The following is a 15,876-nucleotide window of genomic DNA, read 5'->3' as shown; positions in this document are numbered from 1 at the left end:
TGGGATGCGGCAAAGGGAGAAATACGGTCAAACCCGAAAATGCGAGTTTGACCACATTTCTCATATGCGTCAAGCCTTGGAATGCGACGCACCCCGGGACTTGGATGTGGTGGGTAACACCAGCCTTAGATGGCATCAGAGCCGTAGCTAGACTTTTTGGTGAGAGCATTGGTGCCCCCCCCCCCCCTTATTTTTCAAATAGGGACATAAGATGAAACACCCCAAAAAAAAGCCAGAACCTCATGGGGAAGAACCAGGGAAGAGATAGGGGAGGCCCGGAGATGCTGGGGATAAAAGAAGAGGAAGCTACAAGTGAGAATGATAATAGACAGAAAACTGACAGGCCCAAACAGCGCCCCCTGCCTTGTGGTGCCCTGTGCCATGGCACAGGTCGCACTACCCTAGCTACGGCCCTGGATGGCATTTACCCTATAGAAGCCTATGAGCTTCTTTCGGGAGAGTGCTGTAAGAGGATCCCTCCCAGCTCCCCTCGCGGACCGCGGTGTGTGTCATTCTGCGCATTCGCAGAATGACGCCAGAGGGACTTCTGGGTCATAGACCCAGAAGTCCCTTATTTGCAAGGGCCGCTCTTACTGAGAGAGCGGTCCTTTTTGATCTTCTTATGTGGTCCCAATAACCCCTAATGAATATACTGAATTTATGATGACCCTGTCGTCGTCCCTTAGGCGGCTGTTGCACAAGGGTAATAAAGTTGACACAAGTGGAACGTGGAGGAATAGGAGACTACAATATTGTGTAATGTGTAATACTCCTTGTAAGCTCAGCAATTTATTAGGCTGCATGAAGCAACTTGTAGCTCTTATTCGTATACTGGTCTAGTCCAAGTTCCTACGTGTATAGTGAAAGGACAAGTGTGAGGTCAGGCGCGGCAGAGGTGCAACCCCAGCTTAATTGTTTATGAATTACAAATAAGAGTGACTCATCATTAGTATAGTATAGGTGTCGGGATGTTTGCTGTCATCACAATGTTCTAACTCTCAGATGTCCCAAACCTTGTAAGATTGTTCTGATCATAGAGAGAGACCTCCCGGATGTCCTGCACCTTGTGGGATTGCTCTAATCCTAGAGAGAGACCTCCCGGGCGTCCTGCATCTTCAAACAGTGCATGTTTTCCAGTTCTCCTCACGTAATCACAAGTGAGATAATTAGCTCCACCTGTGGATCTTTTAAAATGTGTCAGTGAGTAATGAATACACCTGTGCTCCTGCTGGGAGACCTGGAAAATGTGACCTGTGTGGGGTCCTGAGGACCAAGTTAGAGAACCACTGTCATTTGTCGATGTATGCTGGTGAAGAGATCACTGACCTCATTGGTCAGTACAGCTTTTTTCTTCCCAGCTAAAGAGATAAACAATCAGGTAAAGACCATGGTTCCTTGTAATATTCAGTCACTGTCAGACTGATACCCAGAGCAGTACCTTTACGGACCCTACTCTGTAGTTTCCCAGTAATAAGATGCCAGGCTAAAAAGGTTTCATAAGATGCCCACCGAGGACCCACTCCAGTATAACTGCTTTATTAAAGGGAATCTTTGCCTCCTGCCTGTAGGAATCACAGTCAGAGCAGTTATGCACATGGCGTGAATGCTGTATAATCCCTGTATTACCCGGGGTGTCATTAAATATTTGACATTATTATGTGGGAGGAGAGTAATGTCCTGTATAACGGCTCAGATCTCCGGCTGTGGAATGTTTTCTAGAGCGAATTCCTGCATTATTTTTACCAAGTCTTGTGTATCGGAATATGTTATTTCCCAGAGTTAATGCAAAAATAACAAACAAAAAAACGCATTTTAGTTATTACCTAGCGTTATTTGCACTTTATTATATTGTTCATATACAGTAATCATTCTCGGCATAGTTGCATTCATTTCCTGATAACTTATTAACCCCTGAATAATTCAGTGCATCTAAATCTTTATCCAAAGAGAGTGATGTTGCTCCACCTACATGGCTAGCCCGAGCCCGCAATAAAAGCCTGTGCCTGGGTAATTGGTACCTGCTCCACCCCCATTGGCACACCTATGCATGCCTGTTGCCGGAGAGTAATTTGGGAGTTTTTGCACTGTGCTCTTGAACCAATTGTATACAAGTCAAATGCTTCACCAGCGATGCTGTCACCCAGGGAGCAAGGCCAAGGGAGCGGCATTGTTGCTGTCTCGGTGGTACCTGTATTTGGCTAGCAGGGTGCTTGGAAGGGCCGACCTGCAGAGCAGTCAGCATCTGGTGCCCAGCTTCCCAGTCCTAGCAAACGCTTGGTGATGTCATGACTTTACATAGGTAAGGGTAGGGGCTGGCCCATGGCGCATTTATACCCTGTGTTACTGCTGGCTGAAACAATGTTTCTTTTATATCTTAGGGGTCTATTTACTAAGCAGTGTTAGGAGACAGAGTGAAAAGTGATAAGGTGCCAGCCAATCAGCTCCCAACTGTCATCTCACAGGCTGTGTTTGAAAAATGACAGTTGGGAGCTGATTGGCTGGCACCTTCTCACTTTCTTATCACTTTTCACTCTGTCTCTTAACACTGCTTAGTAACTAGACCCCTCAGTGTCTTATGTTAAAAAAGTTATTAAGTGGTAAATTGCTTTGCATAATTTTAATTATTTTGGCCACTAGGGGCACTGCTGATGACTGTATCCCCTGCATATCTGCAGGGCTGTAGAGCGTGCCACTGGGCCCCGGTACAGAGGGGGCGTGGCCTAATCTCGGGAGCTGTGGCCACACCCCCTTGAGGAAGAATAAAAAAAAAAAAACACTTTTGCAGCGCTGGGGAGGGGGTGCTGCGAGCCCCTCAGCCCGGCGCAAAGCCAGAGGGGGGCGCGATCAGTGTGATCGCTCCCTCCTCAGGCAAAGGATATTGCTGTGGCTACTGCTTAGCAGCCGCTAGCAATTTCCCACGTGCTGGGCTGCTGCGAGGGAGGGAGGCAGGAGGAAGGGACGGGAGGGGCGGCACTGGACCCGGGCCCCTCTGGAAGCCCGGGTAAAGTGTACCCGCACCCCCCCCTCTAGACGCCCCTGCATATCTGTGCAAAGTTACAGTACCCCGTATGCATAAATTAATAAACCACTAAGGGGTCTATTCAGCAATGATTTTTTTTTGCATAAAAAATACAGAAATCATAATTTCCGCATTTTTTTTTTTTATATATAACTCCCCTATTCAGCAATGGGATAATGGAGGAGATAACGTAATTATCTTTTCCACTAATTCCCATTTCAGAGTATTTTTCAGTCATTGATCTCTACAGTGCATTAACGCTTTTTGCTATTCGGAAAGCAAAAAGTGTTAAATCACTCATTAAATCTTTACTTTATATAACGCCATCTCAGAATGGCGTTGCATGAAGAAATTACATTAAATTGCCAGAAAACTGCAGGGACAGAGGGATATTTCCCATAAGTCCCTGCAGCATCCAATAACCCCTCCCCAGTCTCCGTTCCTGCTTCCCGGTGACCCTCCGGCTGGTAAGACCAATTAGAGCCTGCTAAACCTGCCGAAAGTGATTCACATGTGTATACAGGCTTTATATTAGCCTGTATACATGTATATTTATGTGCAATTTATATTTAACATTTATATATAAATGTTAAATATAAAAGCACATAAATATACATGTATACAGGCAGTAGCGGCTCCAGGCATGGGCAAGCTGGTCCGTTGCCCGGAGCGCTACTGTTTCCGGTGGAAACGCCCACCTCCCTCCCAGCGCTATAGGACATATATATGCTCATGGGGAGGGAGCGGAGGAGGGTAGGGGCAGCAACACAGGACTGCACTGGGCGCAGCATAGCCTAGCGCCGGTCCTGTATACAGGATAATATAAAGCCTGTGTACACATGTCAATCACTTTGGACGGGCTGTATTTGCACTTGCCCGTCTGCGGTCACCCTGAAGCCGGAACGGAGACTGTGCCTTTTTAAATCATTGCATGGACAGCGTGTTACCGCAACTGCTGTCCCTGCATAAAATAATGCTGAATAGCATCCATCAATTTTAATAATTCATAAAAAATCGTGACGATGTTGCCCAATAATACTCTGGGCAACATCGTCACTTTTGCTGAATAGACCCCTAATAGTTAAAATTAACCAACTAAATTCTGCCCACAGTTCTGTTGAAACGGCAATGTTTGCACACACTGTAAAATAATCTCTTGTGTACCTGTTTTTTCTTTCTATATCGCAGAGAAATCCCCTTTGTCACTGTGTGTGCTGACTAATTATTCTCACAGAGGTCACATGATCAGCCAGGCTGCAGAACTGGTTTTACTCCTCATGTTCTGTAATGTGCTTTAAAACAACACCCAGGGAACATTTATAGGCGATAAATGTCATTCTTCTTCTATCTCCCATCATGTTTGTACATCATAACTAAGGCAAAATATGCAATGATATTGTACTAAAGATACACAGGCAACAAGGCTAGAAAATATAGTAGTCTTCATTCTAGCACCTGTTACAGCCTGTGCAGGTAAGCTTTCCTTCCTGCCTGGGGTATCGCTCTCTGTTCTGGTGCTTCTAGCACAGTCAGCTGATGCAACAGTTTAATGATATACAGACCAGTGGGTGCTAGAAGCAACAGAGCAGAGAGCGACACCCCAGGCAGAAAAGAGGAACTGCGCTGGTTGTAACAGCTGTAGGGTGCTAGGATGAAGACAAATATATATTTTGTGTTTGGTTGGGTGACCTCTATGAAAGCTCTTCTACGGATAACTCTCAGAGACAAGTCCACGACCCTGCTGAGCAGTGCATTTGGATCATTGTGGCCTGGAGCCATGATGTCACAAATCATATCCTGGATCTTGCGGGTGTGAGGTGCCTGGGACATCACCCCAAAATTCAGGACTTTCCTCGAGATCAGGCATCTATTGGGGTAACTGAGAAGGAACTATGGTATAGGCCATAGCAACCGACCAGACCTATGCTTTTATTTTCTAAACTACTGTATACCAGAAAAAAATAAGTTATTACCTGGTTGCTAGGGGCAACACTACCTGTTCTTCACAGTGACCTGTAGTGTGTGTTATACTGTAAATGCCCCCCCATGGTGGTCCAATGCTTTGTTCATTTGCATTAGAAAGATGATTGTGAGGGGTAAATTTACTAATATGGGAGCTCTATTAAGAAGTCATGTTGCTCATAGCAACCATTCAGATTCCAGGTATTATCTTCTAGAAGGTGCTATATAAATAAGAAGTAGAATCTGATTGGTTGCTATGTGCAACATCACTTCTTAAATAGAACTCCCATCTTAGTAAATTTACTCCTTAGAATCTGACTGGCTACAATGTGTTTATAACCACCACATTTGCACCTGTTTTGATATACTTGGAAAGAAAATGAATAAAATAATATTTCATAAAGTTCTAAGTTGAAAGTTATGCTATGACTTAATTAGACCCAACAAGCCATTTTTAAATAAGCTCACACATCTAACATTAGTGTAAGTCTGTGTATGGGTTCTGAGTGCAGGTTCATTTGTATGGCTATGTCAAACTCATGAGTCGAAGATGTTAAATTCAACACTCAGTTACGATACTACTTAAGCAACTTTCACTGGTCAACAAGAGCAGCACTGGGGGAGCCTGTCATATTCAGCCATGGGACAGAACACGGCGGAGGAAAATGTGGTGTTGGGAGTTTTCCGTAGACTTTCACTTTCTGGTACATCCTGGGCGAGAAGAGACAGTCTGGTTGCCCCCTTCCTGTCGCTCTTTAGCAACTCCGCGGAGGAGAACCCTGCCAATTTCAAAGAGATTTCCGAAAGCCTGTCCCTTTTTCTGAACCGTATTTTCTCTCCAGACCCCAGGCTGTACCAGGAGTTCAGAGAGCGGGGGCTCATTTCTAACAATCTGGAGTCCGATGATGATCTGCTAGAAGACAATTCCGTCCAAGCCGAACCTCAACCGAATGACAACATCGTGGTTCGGAATTACCGTCCTGCTCAGCTAATCTGGAGCCAGCTTCCGGAGGTAAGATGCTCATCCTATTCTGTATGTGCATGAATACTGGGCCGGATTAGTACGGCAATAGGTTGTATTACAAATACCAGTGTTGTGCAATGCTGCCATAAATGTAAACCCACAACCGTGGCCTTCACCTAAAATAAAATATCTTTCCAAAGTTGTTACTAGGTAACCGATCTACACAAATAGATGTTATGGAAAGATACCTTTCTATAGTGTTAATTAGAGCATTTTATGCCATGGTGTGAGATGAATATATATTGAAGCCTGTGTATTACTGAGCTAAATTATACACAAGAAATAACTAGAGTGTTTCATTGTTTTTGGCATGTCCATAATGCCCTCTTTTATGCCTCTGTAGCAGGCTGCTTTAATTGGAGGAACGGCCTGCTCTTGATTTGACAGGCAGAGAGTGACTAACAGTTTTGTAAACTTGCACTGTATAAGTTCTCTGTGCCTATTGGTGGATTAATACCAAGCTCAAGAGCCGGTGATATCGCAGCCACTGAAATGCTTGCAGTCTCCTGTTTAATTTATCTATTTCAAATACCATTAGGACTCTGGACCTCATTCAGACTCGCTCGCAAGCGGGTCGATGTTTAGGCCCTGCACACGTGCAGCGGCTGTAAGCCCCGGAGCGAGAGAGAAATTCTCTTGCTCCGGAGCTCACTACAAAAGGGGCGGCTGTCGATGTTGATCGACAGCTCGCCCCGTTTTGTAGGCGTGGCGGGGGGGTGGTTTCACAAACTGAGGCGTTCCTTGCCGTTTTGTGGGGAGTTTCAGTGGGGAGCTTCCTGCTCGATCAGAACAGGAAGCTCCCTGGGGCTTGCGGTTGCCGAGACCCAACCTTAGGGTCTCGTCGCAAGCCCCGATGGTCGCGATGGACTTGACCATCGCGACCATCAACCTGGTCAGTCGCTAAAGTTGTGGGTGTTAACCCACAGCTTAGCTAGCGACCAGGAGGTCGCACTTCCAAAAACAAGCGGCTGCCCCCATTCAGAACGAGCGCTCGCATTTTGCGAGCGCCTCTGAATGAGGGCCTCTGTCTTCGAGTTATGGGAGGGTCTTTGGTTGTCTGTAGTATAATATCTTGGCCACTAGGTGGCACTGTTACTTTTGTCTGTGTGTACAGTTTAAGTTCACTGCATTGCCACTAGTTCATATGTGGCTCGTGCCTCAAAGATGTCATTGGTTCCCTTGTGCCTCTCTAGTGCTTCTACTGTGTTTAGGCAACGTGGACATTTAAATACTTTTATACCTGTATAAAACATGACCAAATATGTGAATGTTACATTATGTCACAGTAAAGTGACTTCTATCTCACCCAGTTACTTTTTATTGAAAATGTGACGTCCCACATTTATTCTTGTTTCTTGAAAGTACCAGTAAAATAAAAAAATAAAAATTGGCACTAAGGTTATCTGCAGGTAACTTTGTAAGGGATTGTAATGATTTTTCCCTTGATTGGTCCGGCAATTGTGACAGACACAGCACAGCAATTTCATTGTAGGGTGTTGTTTTGGCATCTACTCAGTTTGTAGCTGATTTTAAAGTGGAAGAAACATTTTATGTAGAAATTGTATGAAAACTTCTGTCTGTGGGATGCTGGGTTCACCCACGGGGAGTACAGTATGTACAGGGACGGAAATAGGCTCTTGATGTTTACAAGCTGCAGTAGGATCATTAAAGGTGCTTGCAAAGCAACAGATCTATGTATAATATACCAACATTCAGCTTTGTTTGTTAAAGGAGTGCAACCTCATTTTAATTCTATTTTTTCATAGAATGTATGAATAGTTATGATGATAAAGTAATATTTATAGTAAGGTACATTACTGTGTTCTCTGCATTCTGTGGTCATATCTGCAAACAGCTGTTAGGCCCATTTGGATCACTGCCATCTTTCATGTGTCACCAGGTAAAACCTTCTTCTCCTACATGCGTGTGCTAAACTCCTGTCCCCACCTCAGGACACTACTTTCTTATCAGACATTTGTTTATGTGGAAGAGAGGGAACAGAAAAGACTACGGAGGACCATTCATGATCAGTGGCGCACACATGGGGGGGTTCTGGCTACCCCAAAACTTCTCCTGACTGACTGATTTATTTTTTATTTTTTCCTGAGACATTGCCACAATCGTAGCTGTGCCATTTGTGTCCAGCTGCCAGTCTCTTCCTCTCTTCAGCCCGGGATATGTGTATGTATACATAACATATATTTATGTGTGTGTATAGCACACATGCGTAGACTATCTCACTGTGTCACAGAGAAACATCTTGCCCAAAGATAGAACACAAAAGCAAGTAGGTTTTCACCTTTGCCATTTAAAATGTTTCTTTATGTCCTATGCTTCATAGTAATGTCCCGTTAAGGTAGGTCTACGGTCAACAACAATCATTTGTAAAGCAATCTGAAATAGATTGCCAGATCTTGTATCTTGTATATTGTATTCTGTTGATACAAGTTATACCTTTTTTTTGGTTTGTTTTGATAAAATAAAAATTAAAATATCTTTGCTTTTTTTTCCCCTCTGTAAATCCTTGTGGTGGCCTATAAGAAGATGCTTGGTAATTAAATTTATCTCTTGGATTGATTTTTTTTTTTAGAATGTTATTTATGATTTTAAAATGCTGCATATTTTCCACTGTGTTATATGACTGCAATGGCAACCACAGTCACATGGCACATAGTGAGCAGAGAGGCTTAGGAACACTCCTGAGCTCTATTTTCACTTTTGACGTCCTCCTTCTCACCACTCTGCCATCGCATGATATGCTGGGAGTCTTACAGACTGTCTCTCTGTAGCTGACTGACTGTGTGTATGTCTGGCTTTTCCATTGGAGAGATTTTGAAAAGTAAATTTGTAGTATAAAAATACATGTTTAACAGTTACTTATCTTGCTGCTTAAAGAAGAAAAAAAACTTTGTGTATGGTTGCTTTAAATACATATTTTTACTGGTTACATTAAATGTGTAAAAGTTGTTTTACTTTACTTTTTACTTTTTGAAACCTGGGCTGGTTGTGCAGCATCCCACCAAGATTGCCTAAGTGTCATGGCGATACGTAGACTGCACTCATTTGTTTTTCTGACACGGGTCAGTGCTTTAGCATAGCAACACACTGCTCGCATGAACTGCTTGTGACTGCTGTAATGTTATTTTCTATCTAAGGCATATACAGTCTATCTAGTAGCCTATCTGAGTCCTCTTTACAAAGGTGCTATATCATACTTGCCTACTTTTGAAAAAGCATTTCAGGGAGATTATGAAAACAGCACCTAGGAACGCGGCTGTAAAGTGGGCGTGTACAGCTACATCTGAGAGGCGTGTCATAAAATTGTTTTACATCCACATGTATACGAGCCCCAAAGCAGTTAGTAAGATCTACTTGTTGATGAAAACACAGTGATACATTTTTTAGAAAATGCATGTAGCCGTAGGGATCATTGATACTAGCCATAGGGAAATGATGATACTAATGATCCCATTTGATTGTAAACATCCTGTGTTTTTTTTACTTAATATAAAAGCGACATAATGGGGTTAAGGCACAATCCGGGAGATGGTTGGACTCTTCAGGGAGTCGGGGAGATTGCTGCTATTTCAGGGAGTCTCTCTGACAATCAGGGAGACTGGGCAAGTAAGCGCTATACAAATAAACTTTATTGGCATTATTTTAAAAGAAAATAATAAAAGCAGCTTTGCCGTGTTGAATTTACAAGCCAGCCTGCAGCCATTGTGCACATTACCCACGTGACCTCTCTTTTCGGCAGGGCCGGATTGAGGGCCACATGGGCTTGGAGCTGAAAATGACCAAGGGCCTTTTATGAGAAGCAGAGGAGGTGTGACCAGTGCTGTGTGGGTGTGGCCAGTGCCATGTGGGCGTGTACAACCCTATACTCTCAGCCCAAATGTCTCCCTAATATGTAAAATAAAAAAAATGCTCCATTTTGTGAGGTAAATAGAAATACAATTTTACTACTTATGATTTATGGCTGACTGTGTGGAGAGCAGATGGCCAGTCAACATCATGTTGTCATGAAAATGGGCCTATTTTTATATGGAGGCCTGGAGCTGTAGTTCCATCCGCCCCATTGTTAATCTGGCCCTGCTTTTCGGCACAGTGACAAACTATGCTGCAAGCATGCAGGAAATGCTGGAGGTCTGACGGGATCAGCTGGGGAATTCATTATGCTGTGAAAAGTTCTCCTTAGAATTGCTAGACGTTCCTAGGACATCGAACCAAACATTACTTAATTTTATAAAGAATGTCCCTTGCAGAGCTCCACTTACAGAATATAACCGGCTATGGGAGAGATTTGTCAAAGCTTGGAGACAGAGAAAGTGAAGAGAGATAAAAGGGAAGATGTATCAAAGCTTGGAGAGAGATTGCGTACCAACGATTCCGCTCCAAACTGTCTCTTTTTCAAACGCAGGGGGAGATTTATCAAAGCTTGGTCAGGGATAAAGTGGAGAGTGATAAAATATCATCCAATCGGCTCCTAACGGTCATTCTTCAAACAATTGGCGCGATTCAATTCAATGCGATGCTAAATAGCCCCATGAGGGAGCTCCTGGAGCTATTCAATTCAGCGCAATGTTTGGTCCGACCTAAAGGATTCTTCTCCTGAGGGTGCAAGGAGAGATCCAACAAAATGGCCAGCTGTGCGGTTGTTGGCCGGCTTAGCGTGGTGCTAACGGCCCCGCGGCCAACACTTTAGTCAGATAATGCCGGTTCTCGCGACTAAACACCCAGGTTAAGTCGGGAGAACCGGCATTCTCCGATCTAACAGCGCGATGAGTTGACTAGCTTCGGGAGCTCCCTTCTGGGACTATTCAGCATCGCTTTGAATTGAATCGCGGCCACAGATTGTAAAGGGATATTTAGAAGCTGGTTGGTACTCCCTCTCCACTCTCTCTCTCCAAGCTGTGATAAATCTCCCCCTGTGTTTCCTAGGTCTGAAGGATTTTTGTCTCTGGTCTTTATTGAACATTAGCTGCAATCTCATGACTATGGCTCCTCCCACAAAATGGCTGCCTATGCTATGTGTCGGCTTAGGAAAATGTTAGCACTTGAAAACCTACACAATAGCTGCTTGAGTTTTTTTGGAGTAAAGCAAAAATTAGTCGTTTTGTTATTATCAGTAAGAAATATCTACTGTACTAAGAAAGCGTGTTTTCAGTGTAAATTTATTTCTGCCCAGACCCAAAGTTAATGTCACCCCTGTGGCAAACGCAGGATTTTTAAGGAGGTGTATGTGTATATATATTTGTGTGTGTATATATATATATATATATATATATATATATATATATATATATAATATCTCCGTTCCATTAGGTACAAAATGCTCTGCGCTTGGACTTCCCTCTTAGCACAGGTGTCTGCAATCATACATTAAAACACCTGTCTCATCAATTACCTAGTTCAACACAGGTGGCTGGAATCATAAATTAGGTGGAAAGTCCAGGAGCAGAGCATTTTGTACCTAAAGCTGCATACACACACAACGATTTTGTTACCAACGATTTTCTGAACGATTATCTGTCAGATTTTTTAAAGTGTAATGAACGATTTTTTTGAACATTAACTTAATGAAAATCGTTGAGTTGGCCAGTCTGACTGAACTACAAACGTGAACACGCATGAACAATAATCGTTCATCGTTTTCACTCAGAAAGTGAACGATTTTTTCAGTGATTGAACGATAAATGATATCGTTAATGATAATCGTTCAAAAAATCGATGTGTGTGTATGCACTTTTATGGAACGGGTCATGTTGGAGGGTAGGTATTCCTGTTGTTTATTCCCCCCTCGGCCATTATTGTGTTCTCTATAAAGCGCTGCACAATATGCGTGCCCTATATAAATAACTGTTAAATACATAAATATACTTTTATCTGAGTATTTTTTTCACAATCGGATCATGGCACAGCTGTTCTAGCAGTAGACAGACTCCATTGCTTGAGTCTCCTGATTCTCTGTTTGTTTCAAATATCTAGCTGTTTTTTTTTTGGGGGGGGGGGAATCGTTATTTGCAGATTGCATCGGTTTATCTCTAAAGCTGTATATACACACAACGATTTTATGAACGATTTTCTGTCAGATTAACTGTCAGATATTTTAAAGTGTAATGAACGATTTTTTTGAACTACAAACGATTTTTGCATATTCACTTAATGAAAATCGCTGAGTTGACAAGTCTGACTGAGCTACAAACGTGAATGTGCATGAACGATAATCGTTCATCGTTTGACTCAGAAAGTGAACGATTTTTTCAAACTATATCGTTAAACGATAATCGTTCACAAAATCGTTGTGTGTGTGTATGCAGCTTAAGGCACCGAAGCCGTTGGATAAATTCTTACTTTTCAAACCTGTTTCTCCCCAGCTCTTTGTACAGAGTATTTTACAATGATCCTGCATTTATAAGAGAGGCACAGCCTCCGCCCCATGAACACTGCTGAGCAATACATTTGTCATGGGCTGGCTGTGTTCTTTCCTTTTCAGCCAGATAACTTCACATTCTGTAAATCTTACCCACTTGTGTTTTCATGTGAAATATATACTGTATACCTACTCTTTGTTTGTGTGTGAGAGATGGGTTTTGTGTTTTTTCAAGCTGTATAGTAAAAACTATTGTGCTTGTCTGATTTAGAATGATTCTGAGGGGGCGATTCAAATGTTCTGCCGGCGGCTTTTTTTTTTTTTTTTTTTTTTAAGACTCCCAACAGAGCAATTCAATTGTTGCTCTGTCGGCGCGATAGCCGCCGACGTTTCTGCACGCGCTCAGGAGTGCACGAGCAGAAATGTGTCTGAAACACCCTAGTTAGGGCACGCTAACCGCAGATAGCGCACCCTAACCAGAAATTAAGACTGGTTTAGCCGTTTTACACGACTAAACCTCATCTCCTAGTCGGCGAAGAGGACGATAATTAATGAGCGCGTAGAACAATTGGATAGCAAACTGGGCGCTCATTAATTATCACGACCAAAAAAACATTTGAATCGCCTGAGAGTTCTATTTTTCACACACTGCGAATTTAGGTGACATTTATCTCATCCGCATTCAAAATGCAACGTTTACAGAAAATGTACGTGTTCAGGCAAATTTAGCATTGTGCCCTTGCTGGGAGAAGCCCGTCCCAGTGAAGAGCTGGAAGCAAAGTGATGGCTCATGTTATTTCTCTGTTTCCGGGTCGTTTGTGGATAATGTGTATGTGTGACCGTCGATGGCGCATGCATGGTCAAGAGCTGATGGAGAGGGATCTGGAGGATCCCTCTTCGAAAAGAATTGTGCTACAGTAGCCCATAGGCTATTGTAGGCTAAAGCCGTATTCAGATGCTTCACATTCTGGTGCATGGCAAATTCGACAGCATAGTATCCTACGGAGGCTGCTTCAAGGTCGGAATTGGAAGGACCAGCAAATATATCGGAGATATGGATAAAAGTTGCGAGTACCCCTCCCATCGAAAATTTATGTTTTCGAGGGATATCCTGCATATGTTTATGTATAATAAATATGCCAATGAGTCTAACATACCTTCTCAAGGGTTGGCCACGGGATGCCTGCACTCGGGATCACGGCGGTCAAACTCCCGACGCCAGCATCCCGACAGGGTTAGGAAACCGACACCTGATGGACGGTATCCTAACCCTCCCTCTCTTCCTAACCCTATCCCTAACCCTCCCTCCCCGGTGCCTAAACCTAACCTACCCCTCCCCGCACCCTAACCTCTAACCCTCCTCCTAGTGCCTAACCTCTAACCTCTAACCCTACCCTGCAACTTGGCTTCAGGAAACCGGCACCGGATTTCTTTCTTTTTTTTTTTTTTTATTATTTTTGTTTTATTTATAAAAGTTATGGGAAAAATATACGACAACCACATACAAACAAATTATGTAATGTCAAAATACAAAGACGGGAACAAATAATTGTTACAGGTTGCAATGGAAAAATCTAATAAAGATTAGACAATTAGACTTTTGTGTTAACTTTTTTTTTATTATTATTATAGAATGTGCAACAATAAAACAACAAACCTGGGGAGGCTGGAGGGGGGGGGAATGGGAGAAAGCCAATTACCACTACAAGTTGCAATAAACAGAATATGTAATGGTGAGTGAAACGCTAGAGGCCCAAATCCCACAGCTGTCTCGGCGCCGGTATTCTAATCACTGGCTTCCCCTTTTTTCGGGATACTGAACGTATCCCCTTCTCACTGGGTATTGTATTGGGTTTTCGGGCATGGCCCATTCCAGCAATAAGTAAAGGGATAGCCAACGCTGTCAATTCACTTGTGTACAGAACCCAGATTTGAAACTGCTCATAGGCGGCCGTCAAGACAAGTGTGTGCTAAGTGAAATAGCTGCGATGTGTATCAGGAAGAGGTCCAGCTCACCAGAAGATCCCTCTCCAGCCAGACATCCCCCATAGAGGTAACAGGGCTGACGCCATCTTTACATAGCATTAGCTAATGGGGGCATAATTAGAACATGCTAAATAGCCTGGGGACGACTTCTGTGCGTGCTGTAGTTCCGAAAGCAGGAGCTAAACCCCTGCTGTAAAGACTTCTTAAATAGGGGTGATAATTCTGTTTATGTATTTTTTTTAAGGAGGTAATTAGTTTGATAAATCCCCTTATTCACAGAATACAGCAAATCTTTTGATGATTTCAATCAGTTCTCGACATCCAGAGACGGCAATAACAGGACAGATATAGCAGTGTGACAAGCACCACCATGATACTTTGATAGCTTTCACCTGCTTGGGGAAACTAACTAAAGGCTTTTGGTGAAAAATGATTCTACGAATAGGGGTTACTGCACTCGAAAACGGTGTTGCTCCCTTTTTTTTGCTGACATTGGGAAATTTGCCCATTGCTAAATCCTCCCCCAGGTCACACATCCAGAGAATCTAGTTTGATGTCACTAGTGATTTGATAGGCTGCACTTTGCTTCAGATTTATTTGCTCTATAAAATGCCTGCACTGCGTGTATCACAGGTGCACTTATTGTGGTGGTGGTATAGTATTGGAGGCAAGCTATTAATCTGTTCCTAATGATGTTACACATGTTGCTTACAGGTACAAGAAGCTGGAATTCTAGACAGCATCTCGCCAGAAGAACGCAAGAGACAAGAGGTAGAACATTTTGTGCTCTAACAATAATTTTATGGATTGCTTCCAACAAGAACCAAGCGCAAACTTACTTTCTGAAATATCTACCCAAATGCGGGCTGCTATCACCTTGGCGTAACGAGCAGGGCTCCTTACTGACAGCTTGAATAATAGGGCGAGAGAGGTCATGGGTAGATATATTGTGACACTGACATTTGGGAAGCCATTTTATTGCTCCTATTAATGTGGAAGCAAAATCTATGCAAAGTAATGATGAGTCTAAGAATGAAATGAAGCTTGTTGACACAGAATACAATATTCTATATTCCTGTGTCACAATGTTGCTTTTCCTGAAAACATGGACAGTTTTCTGTCTGATATTACTGACACAACTTCTCCTCCTTATCATTGTGTAAATGTTCTAGATCACATTAAATGGCTTCCTCCACTGGGTGTCAGAGAATGGTACACAAATATCCTGTAACTATTCTATTTACTTGTCCAATACCGCGGTATTTTTTGAGGTGAGGCCTATGTTTGCTCGGCTTGTTCTTTGTATTCACAAGGCCTCCTCTTATCTCGCAGGCGATATTTGAAATAATCACCTCAGAATATTCCTATCAGCACAGTCTCGACATCCTCGTCCGTTTCTTCAAGAAGTCTGAGGAATTGAAGCAAACCATTAACAGCACGGAGCATCACCATCTCTTCTCCAACATTGCGGATATACTGGAAGTCAGCAAAAGGTGATCCAAAAAAGTGTTT

General features: G+C 43.0%; 1 protein-coding gene across 1 annotated transcript in view; it reads left to right on the top strand.

The window, feature by feature from the left end:
* The window catches only part of ARHGEF16 (Rho guanine nucleotide exchange factor 16), a 72,991-nt gene that overhangs the window by 30,124 nt on the left and 26,991 nt on the right, over window positions 1–15,876 (top strand). The window contains exons 4-6 of the mRNA XM_088452602.1: window positions 5,824–5,993; window positions 15,079–15,135; window positions 15,697–15,857. Of these exons, the coding sequence (XP_088308728.1) occupies window positions 5,824–5,993; window positions 15,079–15,135; window positions 15,697–15,857 (388 nt within the window). The remainder of the gene's footprint in view (window positions 1–5,823; window positions 5,994–15,078; window positions 15,136–15,696; window positions 15,858–15,876) is intronic.

This window comes from Taudactylus pleione, unplaced genomic scaffold (assembly GCF_031769625.1).
Source record: "Taudactylus pleione unplaced genomic scaffold, aTauple2 ptg000554l, whole genome shotgun sequence".
NCBI lineage: Eukaryota > Metazoa > Chordata > Amphibia > Anura > Myobatrachidae > Taudactylus > Taudactylus pleione.
The sequence above is the reverse complement of the archived record's forward strand: the minus strand, read 5'-3'. Positions and strand labels throughout refer to the sequence as shown.